This window comes from Coccinella septempunctata, chromosome 3, assembly GCF_907165205.1.
Source record: "Coccinella septempunctata chromosome 3, icCocSept1.1, whole genome shotgun sequence".
Lineage (NCBI taxonomy): Eukaryota > Metazoa > Arthropoda > Insecta > Coleoptera > Coccinellidae > Coccinella > Coccinella septempunctata.
In genome coordinates, this window is record NC_058191.1 from 5,601,623 (window position 1) to 5,623,508 (window position 21,886).

The 21,886-nt window shown below is 34.9% G+C and overlaps 1 protein-coding gene across 3 annotated transcripts in view; it reads right to left on the reverse strand.

Annotated features, from left to right (window-relative positions):
* Positions 1 to 21,886, reverse strand: part of LOC123308917 (connectin) — a 373,496-nt gene that overhangs the window by 3,331 nt on the left and 348,279 nt on the right. For all 3 annotated transcript variants that reach the window (XM_044891725.1, XM_044891726.1, XM_044891724.1), the window contains one exon: positions 1,818 to 2,018. In XM_044891725.1, the coding sequence (XP_044747660.1) occupies positions 1,818 to 2,018 (201 nt within the window). The remainder of the gene's footprint in view (positions 1 to 1,817; positions 2,019 to 21,886) is intronic.

Here is a 21,886-nt window from a genome sequence, read left to right on the forward strand (position 1 = left end):
GCTTATTTTCATCACCATCGAAAAAAGCTGGCTCGATCCGGAAGACACTCTATGACTATTGTCACATTGTCTTTGGGTTCATATATGGTTCCATTACCCTTTTGCACGTATCTGGTCAAATACGCTCGACGGATATAGTCGAGCTGTTAAAACTTTGATGAAGAATCAAGCACAAAGCACGGATGTTGAAATTTGATTGGAAGCGCTGTAATGATCTCCAGTTTTCTGAGAAAAATTGGAGTTCATTTTAGTGCATTCCTTTCATTTTACATTTCCGCCTTTGAAAATATTTAATTCTCAAATATTCAGTACATTCATTCCGATAGGCAGACTAAATGTAAAAAACTGTTTATCTGTGTTTAACGTTGTTTTTCTTGCATGCCGTTGAAGATTTTGACGTTTTTCTGATGTTGATATGCGATAAACCGGAGCTGACGACGTTTTTCACTCTTGTCGCATTCTGGAATTTTCAGATTTTTAACGTGTGGGGAGATTTGCCTATGAAAGCAGATTTTCCCCCGCGACGGTCTCTTTTACACTTTAGTAACATTTACTATTTAGTCTCTTTTGTCACTTTTACGCTCTGTACTCTCTTTTCTCTGCGATTCGACTTTAATTGTGTGCACGACAAGCCGTTCAACGAATTTAGAATAAATTTTGTGTTGCGAGGGTTAGTGCTCTTAGGAATTAATTTTTTTTTAGTTTTCGTTTGTTTTCCGCGAGTGCCTGAAATAAAGGAGGTAGGTCCCCGTCTTTACTGTTCAGTTTCTTCATTAGACCTACACCGGTTACTTCTTTGGCACTGCTGTACTGTATCGCTTTCTGTTATCTTTTGCTGTACTTCACCCTGTTTTGCGAGTCTGACTTTTCCCTTTGCTATCAGTCATGGTGCGTAAGCCCTTGGGGTAGTGAAGAGAAAGTCCCGTCAACCCCCTTGTTCGCGATCCCGCGTCATGAGTGTTGAAATCGAAATCTCTTCTTTTCTATCAGTCATGGTGCGTAAGCCCTTGGGGTGGAGAATAAGAGATACCGCTCGCCGTCAGTGAAATCCCGTAGTTGCGCTCAAAATGGACCTTTTCTTCGCTATCAGTCATGGAGCGTAGCCCTTTGGGTAGTGAATAAAAGTCTCGAGTAGATCCGCCCTGGTTCTGTTTCTTTCATTTCTGGAGAAATACAATTAATTTACATCCCGATACCGTATAGCAAGTCATTTCACTTCGCGAGGTCACCCTTAGTATCCATGTCGTCAGTTCTGGTTAGCGCATTTTATTGAACAACCTTTGATTTTCACTGTACCCGGTATAAACTTTATAAAGTGCTCGTGATCGAATAGAATTTCCAGAATGTATGTTTGCTGATCGATTCGCTCATATTTCATACCTACACATATTTCCGTTGTTTATATAATCAGTTTCCAAAGGAGTGAATAAACTGGTACATAATTTGATTTTGACTACTTCGTTATCGCTACCACCCTAGATAACAGCGAACTCTGTCTCCGACTAGCAGCTACTCTGGTAGGTTTGCTATTCTTCCTAGTGAAAAGAATAGCTGACGCTCGAGATAAGTTTTCTCCGAGGTAACCACGTTACAGCGCATTGTCCACGAGCAGAAACGGGCATTCACAAACATCAAGCATAGGGGTTTGAGACAGCCCTGCTGTATACTACGTATTTGAAGACTTTTACTCATGTTTGGAGATGCCAAAATTAGCTCATTATTTCTTTTCAATGACAACGATAATATAATGTCGTTAGTTATGTTTGAATAAACCTCTCATCGTATCTATACCGAACAGGAATTTCAAGAACACTCACCGGATATCCCATCATTGGTTGCTGAATCGGATGAACCTGCGATGTAGGATCCTAGGGTTGGAATTGTTGCGGTTTGTGAAAGACCCTTAACCGGTGTCGTACACGTGAAAGCCTGGAGAATATTCTTAATCATTTCCCATTGCGTCTCGTTGTACAGGCGAATAACCCAATTCAGGTGGCAGTCACACACTAGCTTGTTATCTGAAACAAATAAGGAATAGTAATTTACATCGTACGGAACGCTGTCTGGGACACAAGTCTCACATGAATATTAGTTGAATTTCGTATGCGAGTTGGAACAATTCTCATATGAAACCGAATTTGATAGAGCTTTCATGTGACTCAACATCATCATAATTCGAAATTGAGTTTTTTCTATTGTTGCCAATATTTCGGAAAAATCTGATGATTTCTCTTTGGAATGTTCAATATCTGTAATATATACGTAGTACACTCTAGTTAATATACCTTGTATTTTTTTTTTTATTATTTAATATCACTAGATTTCCAGACCTCTCTAGATTTTTTCACATGGAAATGTATGGGTATGTAGCACCAAAGTTGAACCTTCTCATGTCTTTCTCATCGATGATAATAAATACAGATTTATTGTTTTCTCATGATCACCTCATCTATTTGAATCAGTTAATTTCATTTTTGAAGTCAACTGTGATGTTAATCCTCACGTACATATGACTAATTATTGTTGTCAAGTTTCAATTGAATGAATCTTCATGTTCTCCAGGGTGGACCGTGGACCCTGGAATTAGTAGTTTTCTTTCAGAACACAATGTAAATTCTTCAACGATCAGCAGTGCCATGACACTGGTTGGCAGTCTCTCGTCCTGGTTCCACCTTGGAAGGTCTGCTCTGGTAATCGTGTTACATAATTAGTTAGTATGAGCTCCTCATTGAAATTTATATTATCATGGACATATTCTCCTATGCATCAATATTGCTCGATATACAGATTAGCTCTCAAGCCTTCTGCTTTTCTCGAAACCAACGATTAGTGGTTTTCCTCATTAGTAATCGCATTTTGTACTTATCATATTTTATCATTTGTATTTCTCTGATAGACGTTCTAATTGTACTTAAGTAAGCAGTTCGTCTCTGTGAATGTTTTATTCATTGATGAATTTTGCACTCTTCAAGACCAACGTTATTTATATAAATAAAGTATTCTTGCACTTCTCATATTAATCATAATATTCTTGCTCTGTCAATATTTAAATTATAATATTATTGCTCTGCTCACATTTTGTATTTATCTCATTCATGACCAGACTTAACCATTTAAGTTTCGACCTCTTGGCCTATCTCATTAATACAATTCAGCTTTCTCATTAAAAATAATTATTCTAACCTTCTGTTTTTCTGATGGACTAAAGAGGCTCTCGCAATCAATTATCATTGACTGCTCTGTCACCGTAAACGTTGTGTTAATTTTGAATTTATCGACTTTCTAAGAGTCTAATAGTGGGTTTCATAAAACTCTTACTGCCCGATCAACGATTTGACAGTCACTGGATTTCAAAAACGAAATCACTAAAACTTTTTCATTCCTACATATATTGAACAAGAAGCAATTTAGAATCATTGAATAGATGTATATTGATCATAATTTGATTAGAGAATTGAATTCCCAATTCTTATGACTGAATTATTTATTAAAAACAAATTGACGTTTATCTGTCAATCAAGCGTTTATTCCCTGATCGAGCTTTATGAAACCGGGGGCTAGTCTGACCTATCTGACCTTTAAGTGACTTCCCATTCGAACTACTCTAGATTATCTCTGTTTTTAGTTTAATACTGTCTCTCTGAGTCTATAAATGTTTTTATTATTTGTATTCATTATGTATTAGCTTCATGCAGATGACTTATTCATTCTATGATTGTGGAAGATATACAATAAATATTGTTACACTACCATCTCCAGTTCGATTATCTAAACTGTATATATACTGGGGGAATTTGAGGGAGCTGGCAGGAAGACCTAGGTCGTCAGCTCTTTGAAACATTGTTTCAATAAAGTTTATTGCTACTACTACTTTAAGGGGCGCATTCAAAAAGGAGATTGATGTGATTTAATATATCAATGTATGGAAGAAACATATTCCTTCACAGTCATCATAAGAATATGATAAAAATGAAATTATATTTCAACCCTAGCCTCAGATATTATATATGAAATTAGATAAATTACTTTGGGGTATCATGTAAGGTTTATTTTGATATGTAACAAGCCTTTAGTTACTATATAAAAGTTGCATTTCAGTTAGGTATTATTTTCAAATCCATGAGACGACTAGGAGTAAACTTGATTCTTACCTTCCTTATATACAGGAAGGGAGAGGTTTTCGTAGTTTTAGGTAACAATATCATCAACAAACGTTGGAAATGATGCCAAGGATATTGTGATATTGTGAACAGAAGACCCATTCTTGAGGATGGCAGTTGATCATGAAATCACAATCAAGGAGCTGTTCTATTTAGGACTCGAAGGAGAGCTTTGAAGAATCTTGAAATGTCCTACACATAAAGAGGCCATTGTTCCTTTGCAGATGGCCGAAGAATTCAACTTAATAAAACACACAGATTGGGACCATTTTCGGCAGAAAATTGGAGAATTAATGACATTTGAGCAAATTGATAGCTCCTTCGTTCCTAGGAACAAGCGCTCAGAAACACCCGTGCTTGTAAAAGCCACTAATAATAATGTTCTAACTTCCTGAGATTATCGCATACTCGTGAGTAGACGGAAACGAATTCATTCATGTTGCACACGTTTCAGAAGTTAGTTTTGGTTGTTAATACATATGAAACCTAATCCAATACCCCTGATAGAACTAGATACATTCTCTGAGCATTCAACCGCTGTATCGATTTAACGTTTTAAATACGGTTACATTCAAAATCCAACCCGTTGAATATTCAACGTTACCAAGAAGTATGTAGTTGTTTTCTTGGTGCACTATCCAACTTCCGCTTCGACAAGAAGTTGTTATTTCTGAAAGATATAATTCACGCAACATCTAACGGAAGTTGATTATGAATAGCGAAGGCTTTCCTGCAAATGATATCATAATGGGGCGGAGAAGAATGGCTCGGTTTTCTTCACGAACTCTAGAATCACATAAAACGTTTCCTCGTAATATGGATGTATTTGCTGTATGAATAATCGCCACCTTAATCAGCAACAACTTTGAAAATGCAAGTCAAATACCCGATTATTTTTGAAACTGTATGTAAACTGGCAAGATTTTCATTATATGGGTTCTTACATACTGATAGAATATAGTATATAACATTACTAGCAAGGTAAGAGGGTTTTTACTGGCGAATGGAGGATATAACTGACGAGCCGCAGGCGAGTCAGTTACCTCCTTGAGCCAGTAAAACTCGTTACCTTGCATGTATTGTTTTATATTTTATTTGTTTCTCATTTGTAAAAAGGTTAGATAAATTCCAAAAAAATCTCAATAATTTGTCGCAAATGTCGTAAGCTATGGAAGCGTTGCCATGAACATGTCTGTTTATTTTTCTTTACATTTGTTTTGGCGAAAGCGAAAATGAATGTACAAAAAGAAATTATTGAGGCAGCCAGCCGTGTAGCTTCAAGTTTATTACCTGCAAAAACAGCTTAAAGGTACGAGCGAGAATACGACGACTTCAAAAAGTGGCAAAACAAAAATAGTGTGATTGGGGTAACTGAAGATGTTTTGTTGGTCTACTTGAATCAACTATCAGCTAGATTCAGCCCTAATACTTTATGGGCAAAATGGTCTATGCTGAAAAGTTTCTTGGAAATGAAAGAAAATGCCCCTGTTCGCAGGTTTGTTTTCCTTACAAAATTTATTGAGAAATATGACGTTTAGTTGTCATTTGCAGATTTCAAAAAGGATTGGCGTTTTTTGGCGTTATACGCCAAAAAAGGCCAAGGTATTAATAAAGAAGAGGCTGAACAATTTCTTTTACATGCTCCTGATGACCAGTGGTTGCTGGCGGAAATTGTATCAATATTTGGGATTTTTGGATGTTGTCGATGTGACGAAATTCTCTCCTTAAACATGAATGATGTAGAAGATATGGGAAAATACGTTATTGTGAAATTGCGGCAAACAAAAAATTTAACAACAAGAAGATTCACCATAACCGATGATGTCTGCAGCTTCAAGCCCTGCATGTTATACAGAAAATATGTAAATCTTCGGCCTCCTGGAACAGAAAGCCTAAGGTTTTTTTTGACATACCGACATGGAAAGTGCATTTCCCTTAATGCTGGCCAGCACACTATTGGTGGTGTCCCAAAGCAAATAGCGGAATATTTAGGTTTAAAAGACCCAGAGTTATAACCGGCCACCCTTTTCGCAGAACTGGAGCCACTATGGTTGCGGATTCGGGTGGAGATATTTCAGCACTAAAGCGCGCAGGAGGGTGGAAGAGCACCGAAATTGCGATGAGTTATGTCGATGATTCGGTCAACAAAAAAATCGAAATGTCTAGCAAATTATTTGGTAGTAAGGAGAGTACAAATGTTCTGCAATCCTCGAGTTCAGCAGTTTCTGAGTCAACAGCCCAGTCAACCAGTTTCAGTCACAGGGAAGTTGTTGGGAATTACCACTGTGGAAATGCGACTTCACAATGTTGATTTACAAAAAGGCCACCAGTACTTACTGGAGAGTGCTTAATGTCCGCAACATCGCAAATCGCGGGTAATTACCCAGTACATCACATAGTAGGTGTAAAAAAGCACCATAGACAGCAACATTGCGACTTCTCATTTTGGAGGTTTTTGGAACGATTATTTTGACAGAATAAACTACCAAAGTGTATCCTCTATTGAAGTTATATTCATGTTCAATTTGATAATTACCATCGTGGCAATCAATTTGCACTCTATATTCGAGGCGTTCCGAGCAAAAGTGACCCAAGCTACAATTTTTCTGAAATTGAATTAACAGTAAGAACTGCCTAAAAATGAATCAAAATTTTATATACTCGTAAACTCAATTTCAGAAAAATTGTAGCTTGGGCCTCTTCAGCTCTGAACGCCTCATTTGTACCCTGTGTTTACTCTTACCTACATATATTTCGCATTCTGGGAAATTGAACAACTATATGAATAACTGATATCTTTTTATTCAAGATTAATATGTTTCATACAAATCCAAATATATAAAATAAAGAACGTATATGTTCTTATAAATCTTCATTTCACTTCAGGAACGGCATGGTCCAGCTGAAGAAGAAAAAATCAGAGCTGTATTGATAGTAATAAATTGAGTGTCATGAAAAATCTAACAACAGTAAAAGGTGATTTTTTCCAGCACAGTATCTAAAATAATAATTTGAAGTTCTCTCGATGATTCAAATCAATTCCAAGTTTGATTTTGAAGGTTGTAAATGTTACTTATGACTTAATAATCACCTAAATTCATATGAGGTATGTTGAAAGTTGAACAAAGGTGCAAAAATGGGGAGGATAAGAGGGCCAAGAAGTGATCATGATATTATTTCAATAGGTTATATAACTACTCACCTTTTACTGCATGTTAATTAATCAATCAAAGTCAAGTTACACTTAACTAAAACGAAATTTGATAATAGAACAGCTCGGTTAAGAAAATTATTCTCAAAATTCATTCATAAAGATTTTGTTTGTTCTTTCTCTCAAAGCAATGCAGTCACAGCACGAAAGACGAATAGTCACACCACGTTTTGCATAGCGGGATTTAGGTTATGAGTTAACCTCGAGACCACGTGTTGATAAATAGAACATTTCAGACAGTTACTGAAAGTTTTTCTTAGAGAAGTCGCTGGGTAGAGTTCATCGAAATTTATTCACAACACATCATTTCATGTTCTAAAAATATCACAGATTCAATATTACAAAAATATCAACAGGGAGAAGTCGCATAGTAGTAGCTATGTTCACTTAATCGGAACATCTCAATATGATGTTACATGCAACCACTAGGGATCTGAAGTTGGGGAATTCGCAAACTTTACAATATGCGGACGTTAATGTCCACAATGTGAAATCTTAAGTACATCCATGAAAATTCTCAAAGAAGCGCTTCAATACGATATTTTTGGGTACTCCCTGCGACTTACTGTTACATTTCTGGTTGACTGGGAGAAGGTTCATCATCATCAGTATCAACTCTTTCATCATCAAAAATCTGTGTTACTGGAAATAACAATTGTACCATGATTTCCAACATATATGACGATAAAACAAAATTTTCTAATGTAAATAATACTACTAACTTGTAAAAATTTTGCAAGTTAACTGTCAGTTTTACAAGTTAGTGTCTTGATAAAATAAACTTTCTTGATTAATATTGTGTATTTGGAAACTGACGTTTACAAATGAGAAACAAAAAAATTATTTTTATTTCACTGATTCATATTATGATTATCGTGATATATCTACGTATAATATTTCTCTGATACCTTTTCGAATATAAGGTACCTACTAAGAAATTCGTATGAATGGACGATGCTGTCACCCTTCACGAAGGGAACTCTTAGCTTATGAGACGTAATTACCTAGAATAAGTGTTGATAACGAAAAACAGGGTTTTTGAATTGAAGAAATATTCAGAATAAATGGATCAGCAATATAATGTTTGTAAAACTCTAAATACTAAATTCACTTAAACTGAGAATAATTGTATTCTGCCAAAAATTTGCAGATTTATCATTGAAGTCATATATTTTGGGCTTGTTCATTTATTATTGCATGAATATCTGGTCATGCGTACACCCAGATTATTACATATTCCGCAAATAAACCGAATTTCTTCCCGTCTGTTGGTCCCCCTAAAGTGGGCGTTTCTGTGCGATGTCATTATTGGGAAACTGATTATTATACGTCAAAACCAAGCTCCCCCTCATTCAATTTCGAAGCACGAATTGCCAGGAGGAAATTGAAGTCTGCTGCCCCTCCTAATCCGGCTCTGAGATTGGTTCTTCCTCCGTGTATTTGTTATCCTATTTGATTGGAAATTTGGTTTTCTGTTTTAATCTCCTTTTTATATAAAATATTATAAAATTCATTAGAATATTTATTTTAGCGGAAAACTCATGTCAACAGATGCGTCAATTTTTTAAACATAATATTTTTTTGTTATAAGTTTGAAAACCTACAAGATCATGAGTTCGTATCCTCAATAAAACCAATTTTGCTATTTAGCCGTTGTAATTATTACATGATTTTATAGATGAATGAAAAAATGAAATAAATGATTTTCACAAGGATGAGTGAACGCCAAATCCAATTCAGTAAAAGAAATACGTTGAATTGAAAATAATTCTCAAATCGACGGATCATGTTTAGTTTAAGACAACATCCTCCGGTTGAAATATTTAAACAATACACCGCACTGATGAGTGGACAATGACAGCTTAGGGAAAATATATTCACATTGAATATAAGAAATTCATGGAACAAAGAAAGAACTCAATTATTTCATTACATTTACAAAAACAGAAACATTTCGGGAGGATTTGATGATTTGTCAAATATCAGTTTTAAATAAAGGGAATATCAAATAAAGAATTAATTTTGTGTAATAATATGTAAGATCAATATAGTCCGGGCGCCGTATAGACACAAAAAGTGACGCAGTTCCGTAAAAATTGCAGAATTTTTGGTAGGTATGTTTTGTTAAACATGTGTGAGCAGTATCATATTATACAGCTTATACTCGTGACAAGTCAATTTTTTCAAGAAAGTTCACTCTTACCTTTATTGAAGTATATGAAATTTTCTACAATTGAAACCTAATTGGAGCTCTGTAAATCTAGTAGATAAGGAGAAATTGGACTTGACTCATCTTTCGGATAGAATATTCACACCGATACTCATTTCACAAAGACCATAGGAAAGAAAGTGGTACAAAATTAATTTGGCTTCTATTTGACCTAAAAATCAAGTCGGTTATTCTTATAGATATTGAGTTATCTCAAAAAAAGTTGATCATTTCAATCAAAAGATATGTTTGATGCAGTTCAAACGGTAGCGGCCATTTTTATATGAAAAAGCCTGTTTCGTGGAGAAAACAGAGAACAGAAAATACCGGTATTTCTAAAGCACGAAATATTGGGAAAGTTACGAAAATATTCCAAGGTAATGACCTAAAAATACACTCACATAAAGAAAAACTCTACAAGTCCATCAATATTTTTGAATTTTTAGCTACAAAACGGAAATTTTATATAAAAGCATTAAACCTTAGGATATGAGTTTTCGTTTTTTCTTTGTGTAATGTTTTTCTTTATCATATTTTTATGAAACTTACTGTTCCATTGAAACCGCTAATGACCTAGTTGTCGAAATGGACCTTTATATAAATAAATAATATTGGGATGCAACGTCGAAGTTACCTATACAGCAGATTATAGCTAGTCAGATTGGGCAATTTTTATTGTGTTCCACCTCATTTGATACTCGGTTCAGCTCAGATAATTCAATCCATTCTTCAGATTCGATTCGAAGTTTAGTCTATGTAGTTATAATACAATTTCACGATATCTCATAAACTTTCATATTTCCATTCTCCTCAAATGGATTTTCTAAATCATACCTAATAGTGAAATGAAATTTTTCGAGATATTTGAAACATGATTATTTGAGAGATGAATTGTGGAATATAGGAAGAGAGCCAATGGTCATCTAGAATAGTCACGTGCTAAATAGTGAGTGGACAGACAACTGAATTCAGTTGTCCGTCAGTTGAAATATATTTGAGCAATTTGCGGTAATTCTCTTATTTTTTCATCCAGAATCCAGAATGCACTCGGGTCTCCATCATCTCCAAATTTAATTCTACCGAGAGAGGTTTGCTAATTGATTATATGCAAGAGCAGCAGAGCTTAGTTAACTTAATCCACAGAGAATTTTTGCGTAGCTTTCCATTATTCTTGTTAGCGGGGTCACAATACCCTCATTACTTTATTCGAAGTTGCTCTTAAATGGAATCAGAAATGACGCTTCCGTCCAGCAGTCCTCACAATTTATTTGTTTATGCCAGACAGAGATGACTTTCCACACAAACATGGATGCTTTATGGTTATGTATTTCTGGGATGAGGATGGTTGATACATAAATATCATCTAACTAAGCGAAGGGTGTCACAATAACTTGGAAAGTTTTTCAATGTGGAAAAAAGGGAAAACGGCAAATATACATATCCATTCTTGCCTGAATCATATAAGACTATAATAAATTGAAAAATCATGCCGAGTTCTAAACACATCAACAAACTGAATAAATCAGGATTTTCTGTTCTTTCGGTATCATCGGAGCTTGGTACATTGTATCATTGCCCCAGATAATTGTCTACATGAACTTGTTTCCTTTCTCTGTAACCTAGTTTCCTAATCATATTTTTCTTTGTTTTCTCTAAACGCCAGGGGCGTTGTCCTGCAAAAGCAACACCTTTGGATACCTTTCCGCGTCTTTTCTTTTTAATTTTTTTCCCATAGAGAGTTCAGTAATGTCGAATAGTAATCTCTGGTTATTGTTCTACCCTTATCCAAAAAATCAATCATGAGAACTCCATGGCAATCCCAAAACACTGAAGCAAGAACTTTTCCAGCAGATGTTTGGACACGAAACTTCTTAGGTCTTGGAGAATCAGAGTGTAGCCATTCCATTGATTGTTTCTTTGTTTCTGTATCGCAGTCCAATTTTTCACGGTCGCACACGAAGGACATTGATCACCATATCATATAATATACAGGCTGTTCCATTTAAAATATGAAAGTTGATACCAGCAGGGAAAAAAGGAGCATCCTATTAAGGTGGGCTATAAAAATTTGAAGTTCAATAGATTACAGACAAGTTTGTATTTAACTTTTTCTTCTAGCTCCTTTAGTTTCCATAATAAGATATAGGGACACTTTAACTCGGACACCCTGTACAGGTTGGGCAAAATTGGTGATAAAAGAACTACAACGAGATAGAGTTAAATGAATGCCACATTACTTTTTTCGAGAAACTAATAATCCCATCAACTTCATTCCTCTATTGTCTTCAGTTTTCGTGTAATAGGCCAAAATTGAAATTTTGGCGATTTCAACTTTGTTCATTATCTTGCACCGCGCGAGTTGTACAACAATTGAGACTCAAGTAACGAGGGCCCGACTCAGATGGAGCGGCCACATTCTGAGGATGCAAGACACAAGACTCCCCAAAATAGCTCTATATGGCGAATTCACTGAGGGAGCCCGGAAACCAGGAGGCCAGTATAAGCGGTTTAAGGATACACTACATCAATCCCTAAAATTAGTCAATGCCAATCATAACTGGGAACAACTAGCGTTAGACAGGTCACAGTGGAGGTCTTCGGTACACAGTTATAATGGAGACTTGAGAAGGATACAGCGGCGGCCAGATCTGGTTGGTGACTATCCATGCCCGGAGTGTGGTAGGATATGTAGGTCACGGGTGGGTCTCTACAGTAACAGGAGAGCACACAGTCGCAATTAGCCCTGAAAAATTATAAGTCTGTTCGCACCTCCTTTTTTTTACTTTTTCTTTTTGTTTTTTCCCTTTTTTCGTCTTATTGTAGATTCATTCCCGGCAACGGGATAAAGCAATGAATGAATGAATTATCTTCCTTTCTGTTTGTGCTAAGATGTTAAAATGCAAACATTATTGAGACACATTTTGATAGCAATCCAGTGGCGTACCACGATTTTTTCCAACAGGTTTAACTTTATAAAGTTGTGTTGTTTTCGTATGAAAACAGTAGTTAAGAATGACATTTCAAACTACTGTTTTCCTAAGAAAAAAAATATCTTTATGTTATAGCTCGGCAAATATACCTGTTGGAAAAATCATAGTACGCAACTGGATTGCTATCAACTGTATAATGTTTACATTTCAACATCCTAGCACAAACAGAAATGGAAATAATGACCAAAGTTGAAATTTTTATTTTGCCTATAACTAGAAAACAAAAGAAGACAGAGGAATGATCTCTCGATAAAGGACGACGGTAATGTATCATGCAGTTTCCTCTATCTCGTTGGGTTGAAAAAAGGTTACCTACATTATTGAATATCTAACCTTATCTTTCCCATGGCCGCACTTCGTAATTTATTTTTTTCTAGAGCCTCTATATAGGTTTTAATCACCTTCTGTGACGAATTAACGGCTATAGTCACCATAAAACAAAAACACAATTTGATACATTTCAAGGAGATTGTTAACGTCATGCTCGATTTTGCTCAAAAACTACCACCTTCATTAAGTCGATATCTATTTTCATTAACCAACTTTTCTACAGAACGTGATCTATGTTCATCCAAATGGTATAATGTAAGTTCTATTAGAAATCGGTTAGTACTCAACCGCAATCATTTGTGAAATCCTCTTCTGTCGTCAAAATTCTCACTGGGTCTTCTTGGATTCAATTTCTAACATTAAACATTAATTAAACGATATCAATCAGCTTCATGTGAATATGTTTTCTCTTTCTACGTTAAACTATATTCTCAATAAACTAACGCTTTTTTTGCATCATCTCATTGAATTCTTCTTTATCAAACGAACTGGTCATAATTATGTTAATCAAAATAAGGATTGATCAATATTTCAGAAGGATAAGAACCAATACTGCATTTCTGAAGGATATCTACTTAGTAACATTGGCCAAGAGTTAAATTCACCAGATGTATTGAAAAACAACTTAAAAATGAATACCTATACGTAATTCGTGTCATCAATTGCTACAAGAAAAGTCATGTTAAGGGAAACGATATTATTTTTATGACTTGATTAAGAGAAACTGTCGCAGCGAAAAATATACATCACGGTCTATTTCGAACACCTCACATAATAATATGAAATATAATCGTTTCAATCCATCAGAGAAAAAAAAGTCATAACCTGCACACAATGAGCCAGTAGTATAATAACCATGAAATCCAGGAGATTATTGAATGTAATCACTGTAAAATTGTACAACAGAAGGGTGAAACTGCAAAAAAGAAATTAAAAATACCATGCAGTCTGATATTTCATGTCTAGGTCTCATTATTTCCATTATTGATACATACACGCAAGCGTTGCGTAAAATAATCTTGAAGAAGTTTATTGAGATTCGTATCTAACACGACAATTTGTTGTAATTAGTTCATTTTTTACATGGAATATGTACTGACACGCTTTCAGAATATCGAATTAGCTCGTTGTTTGAGATATTTTTTTGTTTTGCTTTCCAGAGAAATCATCCGGTAATTATTATATGAAAAGTCGATGCTCACCAGTACTATCTTCCGAACAATACCCAGAGAGAAATTATTTTCATTTCTAGATTCATAATAGAACATGGGAAATATCTGATATTCGAAAATTGTATAATATATCTTCTTTATTTTATGAACGGTTCTCATAAAAATTCGAAATTCTCCAATGTTATCTTCATGCAATGAAATTATATTCTCTCATATAAATCGGCTTCCAAATTTCAAGATAAGAGTTTCAAAGTTCTTTCTTATGACAGCAATATTGAAGTTGTCCATTGAAAAATGAAAAAATAACATTTATATTCAACTTGACACTCAGTTTATTTGAAATAAAAGTTAGATAACATATATCTGATATTCGTTGAGTTAATTCTAAAGCATTTTTCCAGTCATTCATTCAAATACGAAACAGAACACCCATTTGAAAATGAAATTCATGGCGTGATTAGTATGTGTGCAGATATTTTCAAAAATATTGTCCAAATTCTCCTTCTTGATTCGAATAAATCAATCTAGGAGGTCGAGTTCAATCAATAGTAGTATTATATTATTATTATTTTATTATAATTGTAATTGACGTGCCCATACATATGTATATGTTGAAGGGGATTGAATAAAATTATTATTATTATTATTATCAACATTAAAGCAATAGATTGAAAGATAATACACATAATAGTAGTAGTAATATATTTCTCGTTCCGACAATAATATTAAAGAAGCGGTTCGTCATTTTATCGAAGGATTTATTGGTGCTATGTACTTCTATCGATATGAATTGTTCTCTTGTCGGTTGAAAATAGGAGACTACCTGAAGAGATCTAGCGAATGGTTGTAGAAAAGTTGCAGACAATAATCCCAAATGTCAGAAACAGTGCAACAAATTCTCCATATGAATTATCATTGCTTTTCTAAGGAATACAACCCAATAAATCATTTTATGATCTCCGCAGATATTTGTTTACAGAATTCATTATTGAAAATATGGGAGTTAATCGAAAATGGGGTTAAGATCATCTCACCCTTAACACAAGGATCATTTTGAACACCGTATAAGATGATCCTCTGGTACGGTTTTGGAAAATCAAAAATATTTCAAAAAACCTTTTGTAACTGAATATTTCGAGTAAGTCTACACAAAGAGGGATACTTCTTAGAGGAGTATACGTTTTCATTTTTGTGCTACCCGAAGAAATAACTACTACTACTATTAAAAGTGAATATCGGCACAAGGAACATGCAATTAAAACACCTATTCTCTCACCGACGTTTCGGAAATTTCATTTCCTTTATCAGGCTACAACAAAAAGTAAATATTACAAAGCATTCAGGTTGAGTCAAAAAACAACAGAAAGGTCAAGAATATAAAAAGAAAAGGTCAAAAATATAAAAAAAATATAAATAAAATGTGAACAACCGAATGACTAAAAGGAAGGAATCAAAATTTTTTTGGATGAATTATGTAAAACGGAAAATCGAATAAAATCAGACATAGAAAAATTATTCGATGTTCCGTTTCACATAATTTATCCAAAAAAACTTTGATTCCTTCTTTTTAGTCATTCGGTTGTTCACATTTTATTCATATATTTTTTTATATTTTTGACATTTTCTTTTTATATTCTTGACCTTTTCTTTTTCTATTCTTGACGTTTCTGTTGTTTTTTGACTCAACCTGAATGCTTTGTAATATTTACTTTTTTTTGTAGCCTGATGAAGGAAATAAGATTTCCGAAACGTCGCTGAGAGAATAGGTGTTTTAATTTCATATTCCTTGTGCCGATATTCACCTTTAATAGTAGTAGTAGTTATTTCTTCGGGTAGCACAAATATGAAAACGTATACTCCTCTTAGAAGTATCCCTCTTTGTATAGACTTACTCGAAATATTCAGTTACAAAAGGTTTTTTGAAATATTTTTGATTTTCCAAAACCGTACCAGAGGATCAACTTATAAGGTGTTCAAAATGATCCTTGTGTTATGGGTAAGATGATCTTAACCCCATTTTCGATTAGCTCCCATATTTTCAAGAATGAAGTCTGCAAACAAATATCTGCGGAGACCATAAAATGATTTATTGGGTTGTATTCCTTAGAAAAGCAATAATAATTTATATGAAGAATTTGTTGGGCTGTTTCTGACATTCTGGATCATTGTCTGCAACTTTTCGACAACTATTCGCTAGCTGTCTTCAGGTAGTCTCCTGTTTTCAACCGACAAGAGAACAATTCATATCGATAGAAGTACATAGCACCAATAAATCCTTCGATAAAATGTTGAGTTTGTTTAACGTACCTCACCAAACATGCTTTGTATGTGAAAAGTTTAGATTTTACAACTTCCCAGCTAGCTGTTTTTGACTCAGTGGATTCAATTTTATGAGAATCAAAGTGATATGCGAGCGCTGAATATTTTACGCCGTAAATTTGTTATTCCATGTGTTTGATGTTTATAGCAGAAGGTCACTCTACGTATTCAAATTCAATATAACCATCCCCTGTTGATTCAAGTATTATACTGTTTGATGAATAGCCGGGAATAAAATTTTTGTTGTAAAAATGAAATATCGAGAGATTTAGTCGCGTAATTCCGTTTGCCATGAATAAACGGAAAATTAATCGAATATAGCAGCAATTTTACGGCGGGGCAGTCCATAGCTTACTAGCAAAGGACAAATAATAATCAATCGATATTCACTAACGGATGCAGCATACGAATTTCCTAAACCTATTTTTTCACGTGTTTCGATTTTTCAACAAACTAGCCAGTTAAAGAACGATAATTTTCCTAATATAGGATATCTTTGACAATGTGTTGTATTCTTCGTTTGTTTTATAGAACAAATTTTCAATGCATTTTTTTCATTAATCGGGAATTTGATTAAGTATTTCTTCATTCCACAGTACAAATATCTAGAGCGTCGTGAAAGTTTCCATAATTATTCTCTTTATTCAGGGTCTTCCAGTTGCCAGTCTTAATGGTAATAAGAGAAATGTAAAACATATTTTTATTTATTTTATATTTTAGAAATTATATTTATTATAAGAAAATCTGCACACTATGACAGTCTTTTCACTCGTGTTGGTGCAACCCTCAACTTTCCTATATTTTGTTTCTTTTTATTATTGAATAATGCTTCCTCATGGTCTCACCTGAAATTGCAAGCCAGCTACTCTAGTTTGGAAAAATATCACTTTTGCCCATTCAAATATTTAAAATTAATACTTCGCTCAGCTGCAAAGTTTGACAAATAGTTTTGAAAGTGCGCGCGTTTAACAAGGAGTAAAAAATGGTGTTTGAATTCTCTTCTAATTGGTGAAATTTTTGTTTAAAAACCAAGACAACCATTTTTGAACAAAACTTTCTTACATATTTAAAAATGATTTCAGTGTGCAAAAACTAAGATGCGAAAAATTTTTTCAACTGAGTTAAAAATGATTCTAGTGTACCTACTCAAGCCTATCTTCAAGGCTCTTCCTAGTTTGAGTGAGATAGAGACAGTTATTTCACGAGACAGATGAGGACGCTATTAAATTGAAGGCACAACAATAATTGTCCTCAATTACTCAAATACTAAGATTCAAAACAGATATTGAAATTTTCTTCTTCAGCTGCAATGTAAGCTCGACCAATAACTGGCGTCATCATGGCTCACTCACTCTTCGTAAAATGACTCGCTCAGTATCTGACACCTTAGCGTCATTATCTTTCTCGCTACCTCGAAAAATGACTGCACTTATATCCCTCAAACTAGAAACTGCTTCGAAAACCTTGGTTACACTAGAATCATTTTTAAATATCATTTTTCAAAACGGGATGTCTTCGCAAAAAAAAACAACATTGTGTACCATTTAAGGCATAATTAACCAAATATGGTGCCATTCGGGTGTCCTTATTAAAAGCATTCACTTTCAAAGTTATTGGCAAAACTTGCAATGTAGGATACTTTTTCTCAATACAGTCCGAGCAGGTCGAAGTATTAATTTAAAATATTTGTTGGGCAAAAAAACAAATTTCCTAAGCTTGAGCAGCTGGCTTTAAAATTTAGGCCAGAACGTAAAGTATCAACATTCAGGATAACATGCCGAAGAACAAAATATAGAAAAGGTAAAAACCCTTAGCAACTGGGGTGAAAAGACTATCAAAGGGTGCAGATTTCCTCGTGTGTTTCAAAGGTCTATATTTGTGAAATACTTGACATAATATTGTTCATATTTTTGTGATAACTATTGAGACCTGCAGTGGTACAACGATCAATCGATAATACATGGACAACTTATCGATGTGAGATTCGATAGCGCCTTGTCGGCAATATAACACCCGACAGTTTTAGTGTCAACAAAGTGTTGATACTGCGGAAATCGATCATCCGTAGTGTCAATTATCACCTACTCGACTAAAAGATAGGGAGGAAAAGGGCGTTATAGTTATAGTTATAGTGAGAAGGGGTTACAGTTCACTGCGACCTTAAGGTCTATTGTGCCCCCTAACAGAGCTGTTTTCATCGCGCCCTTTACAGCTCGCCTTCCAGATCCAGAGATCTAATGAAATCCAATATCTGGGACGGCTTCAACGAGGATAATTCCCCACTCCTACAAGTTTCTCGTCCAAAGCACTCTTTCCTTTGGCTTGCAATGGCAAAGCATTCCGTAACCAGGTGAATAGGAGTTTCCTCCTCCTCCCCACAGAATCTACACTCGTCAGTGTCCGACAAATCCATTCTCAACAGATGCTTCTTTAGGCGACAATGTCCTGTGAGAAAGCCAGTGAGTAGGTGTAGTTGGTTCTTACTGAAATCCAGATATTTTTTGGATCTAGCAGTTTCAAAGTTCCGAAGGAACTTTTTGGAGTGATCCATTCCTGGGAGATTCCACCAGAGTTTTTCCCTTTCGGCTTTCTCCTTCTCCATAAACTCCTTCTTGTAGGTGCATTTTCCTATACCACAGAAGGGTTCTGGGCCAGTGAGTGGCGTTTGTGCTCTCTCTGGCAAGTGTATTGGCCTTCTCGTTTCCTACGATTCCCGAGTGACCGGGAACCCAGATTAAAGAGACCTTATTCTTCTTGCCTACATCATTGAGTTTATTCCGGCACTCCCAAATCAGCTTTGAATCAATGACATAGGAGCTCAGTGCCTTTACGGCAGCTTGACTATCAAAAAAAAAGGGCGTTACTGTCGAGTCATTCGCTTGTCGTGAGCTTGCTGGCCTATCACCAGGTTTCGACTTGACTTTGAACTCTGGGACACCCTCTATGCAAAAAAAAGATGTTATATTACAGAAAACCGAACGGATGAAAATTCCATCCAATTTTTCAAGAGTTTCCAATGGGCAAATAGAAATAGGAAATTTAGGAAGTTCTTTCCTCCAATTAATTCAACTCTCAAAATTAGACAGGACATAAGGCAATTCCTTTCATTTTTATGTTGTTGAATTGTTAAATTTGCCAACCAATGAAAAATAAAATATGGGGTGGGATTCGGAATAAGCTCATCTAAATACGAGATGAATGACTGTTCTCATTTTTACAACCCAATAGTGTTTTAAATAATCACGAAAGATTGTATACTTATTTGTATTATTATCAAGTTTTTTGAGAGACTACTCAAGTCGAAAAAATAATGTCTCACCAAAGGTTAATTTTAGAAACTTGAGTTCTTTTTTTCACTCAATATGATAATGCAAAAATAAGGGAGAGGTGCCCAAGACGATCCCCTTAAGCAAGAATTAGTTTCTTCGGGTAGCACAAAAATGAAAACGTGTAGTTTTCTTGGAAGTATCCATCTTTCTATTGTCCTACTCGAAATAGTCGGATTTTTGAAATATTTTTGATTTTCCAAAACGTTACAAAATGTTGATCCCAAGGATCATCTTGACCACATTTTCTCAATTAGCTTCAATATTTTCAAGAATGAAGTATGTGAAACAGATATCTGTGTAGATTGTAAAATTATTTTATTGGGCATAAAACATTATAAATTGTCAAGTGAATAAACAACTGAAAATCAACATATAAGGTGTAATATCACAAAAATTTGAAACGAACATGTATTCTAAGTGGTGGTTTCAATGCACCACCGAAAAAAGCTAATTTGAGATCCATTGAAATATTCAACATTTTCTGAAATAACATAATAAGGTACGAAATTCTCTTCTTATTGATCCATACATTCTAAGCTCCATGTCCTTCATATGGCTCACGAGCTCGGTTTCTTGTTCATTAGTGGAAACAGTTTTTCTCACTCCCAGATATTTTACTGCACCACGAGCTATTTTCTTAATTTCTTTAGTCCTTCGTTTCAATTGAATTAGCGACATTGAAAACAACCTAGTCGTTCTTTTAATTGCCATTCCATTTTGAATAGCATCTAGCATCAATAGCACATGACATTGATTTTTCGGACTATCCACCTCGAATTTTTTTTATTTATTTATTAGTATTTATATTCACGCAGCATAATTCCTAACTGAAAAATCCTGTAAAAATTTATGGCTACACCCTTCTGACCCCCTTAATGGGGATCATCTTGTACACAAGTTGGGGGATCATCTTGCCCCAAGTTCAACTTTTTCATTCAGCATTAGCTATTATAACCCATACGAACGTCATTGTCTTCAAGTCGGGAAAAGATAAAGAATAAGAATATAAGGAAGCAACAAATATAAAAAAAATCATCGTTATCAACCATTCACAGCGAAAGAAGCATAATCTTAAAGTTAACCTAACCTTAGATTAAGCCTTCAAAATTCATATTTTTCTCTGTGAATATCGACTGTTCGCTTGCACTGTACTAAAACATTGACTGAGGTAGAAGTGTGCTAGAGGCTACGTAATGGCGTACCAGATGGCATTTTTCATGAGTCCGTAATCGAAAGGGATCATCTTAACCAAAGGGATCAACCCATGCACCTTTCCCCTAATAGTGAGCATACATTAACTTACACTGCGTGCGGACCAATCACAAGCACGAGCTTTCGAGTGAAATCGTCTTTCGTCGGTTCTGTCTCTGGTCAACCCAATTTTCGCGCCCAGCCAGCGTTCATTTTGATAATTCCTTGTTACTGAGAACTTTGCTGTGATTTTTTGAGGAAATTCTTCCGCAAGTTTTTAACAAGTGTTCTGAAAAAGCAGTTTTTATTGCTATTAATCTTAATATTTTCAATCAACTATAGAGAGCTACTCGGATTTAGTGTGAATGATGGAATCTGTGATGTAAGTACATATTTAATAGCAGTGGGTTTCTAGAAATGTAATTCAATATTTAGTAATTTTTATTATAATATATCATAAAACCTTTAGTAAATGCTAAATTTATTTCAGAATGAATCCCCTGATTTGTGGCATATGCCAAAAGGAGTTCAGCAGTATTTCTGTAAAGAATAGACACCTTCGGCAAATTCATAATGAGGACATTCAAAAGGACAAGAATCAACATGTATTGTGTTGTCTTTGTCCTGCTGAGAATAGAGAAAAGTTCTCCAGTTACAAAAATTATGAGAATCATTTGAAATCAATTCATGATATAACCGTGAAAGAAAGTATTTTTCATTTTAGGAGTAGTGAACACTTTGAGGCATGGAGAGGACAAGAGAACAGAGATGTGGATTACGCTTTTATTAGGACTTGTAAAACAACCAAAGGAGATACACTCGCATATTACAATTGCAACAGGAGTAATCATAGAGGTAAAACGATTTCCACAAAGTCTGTGAAGATTCTACAGTCTTTGATTTCAGGATACGAAAGTGTTTGTGAGAAACGAAAGAGAAAGATCGCAGGTAGTATACATATTCAGGGAGTTTGTC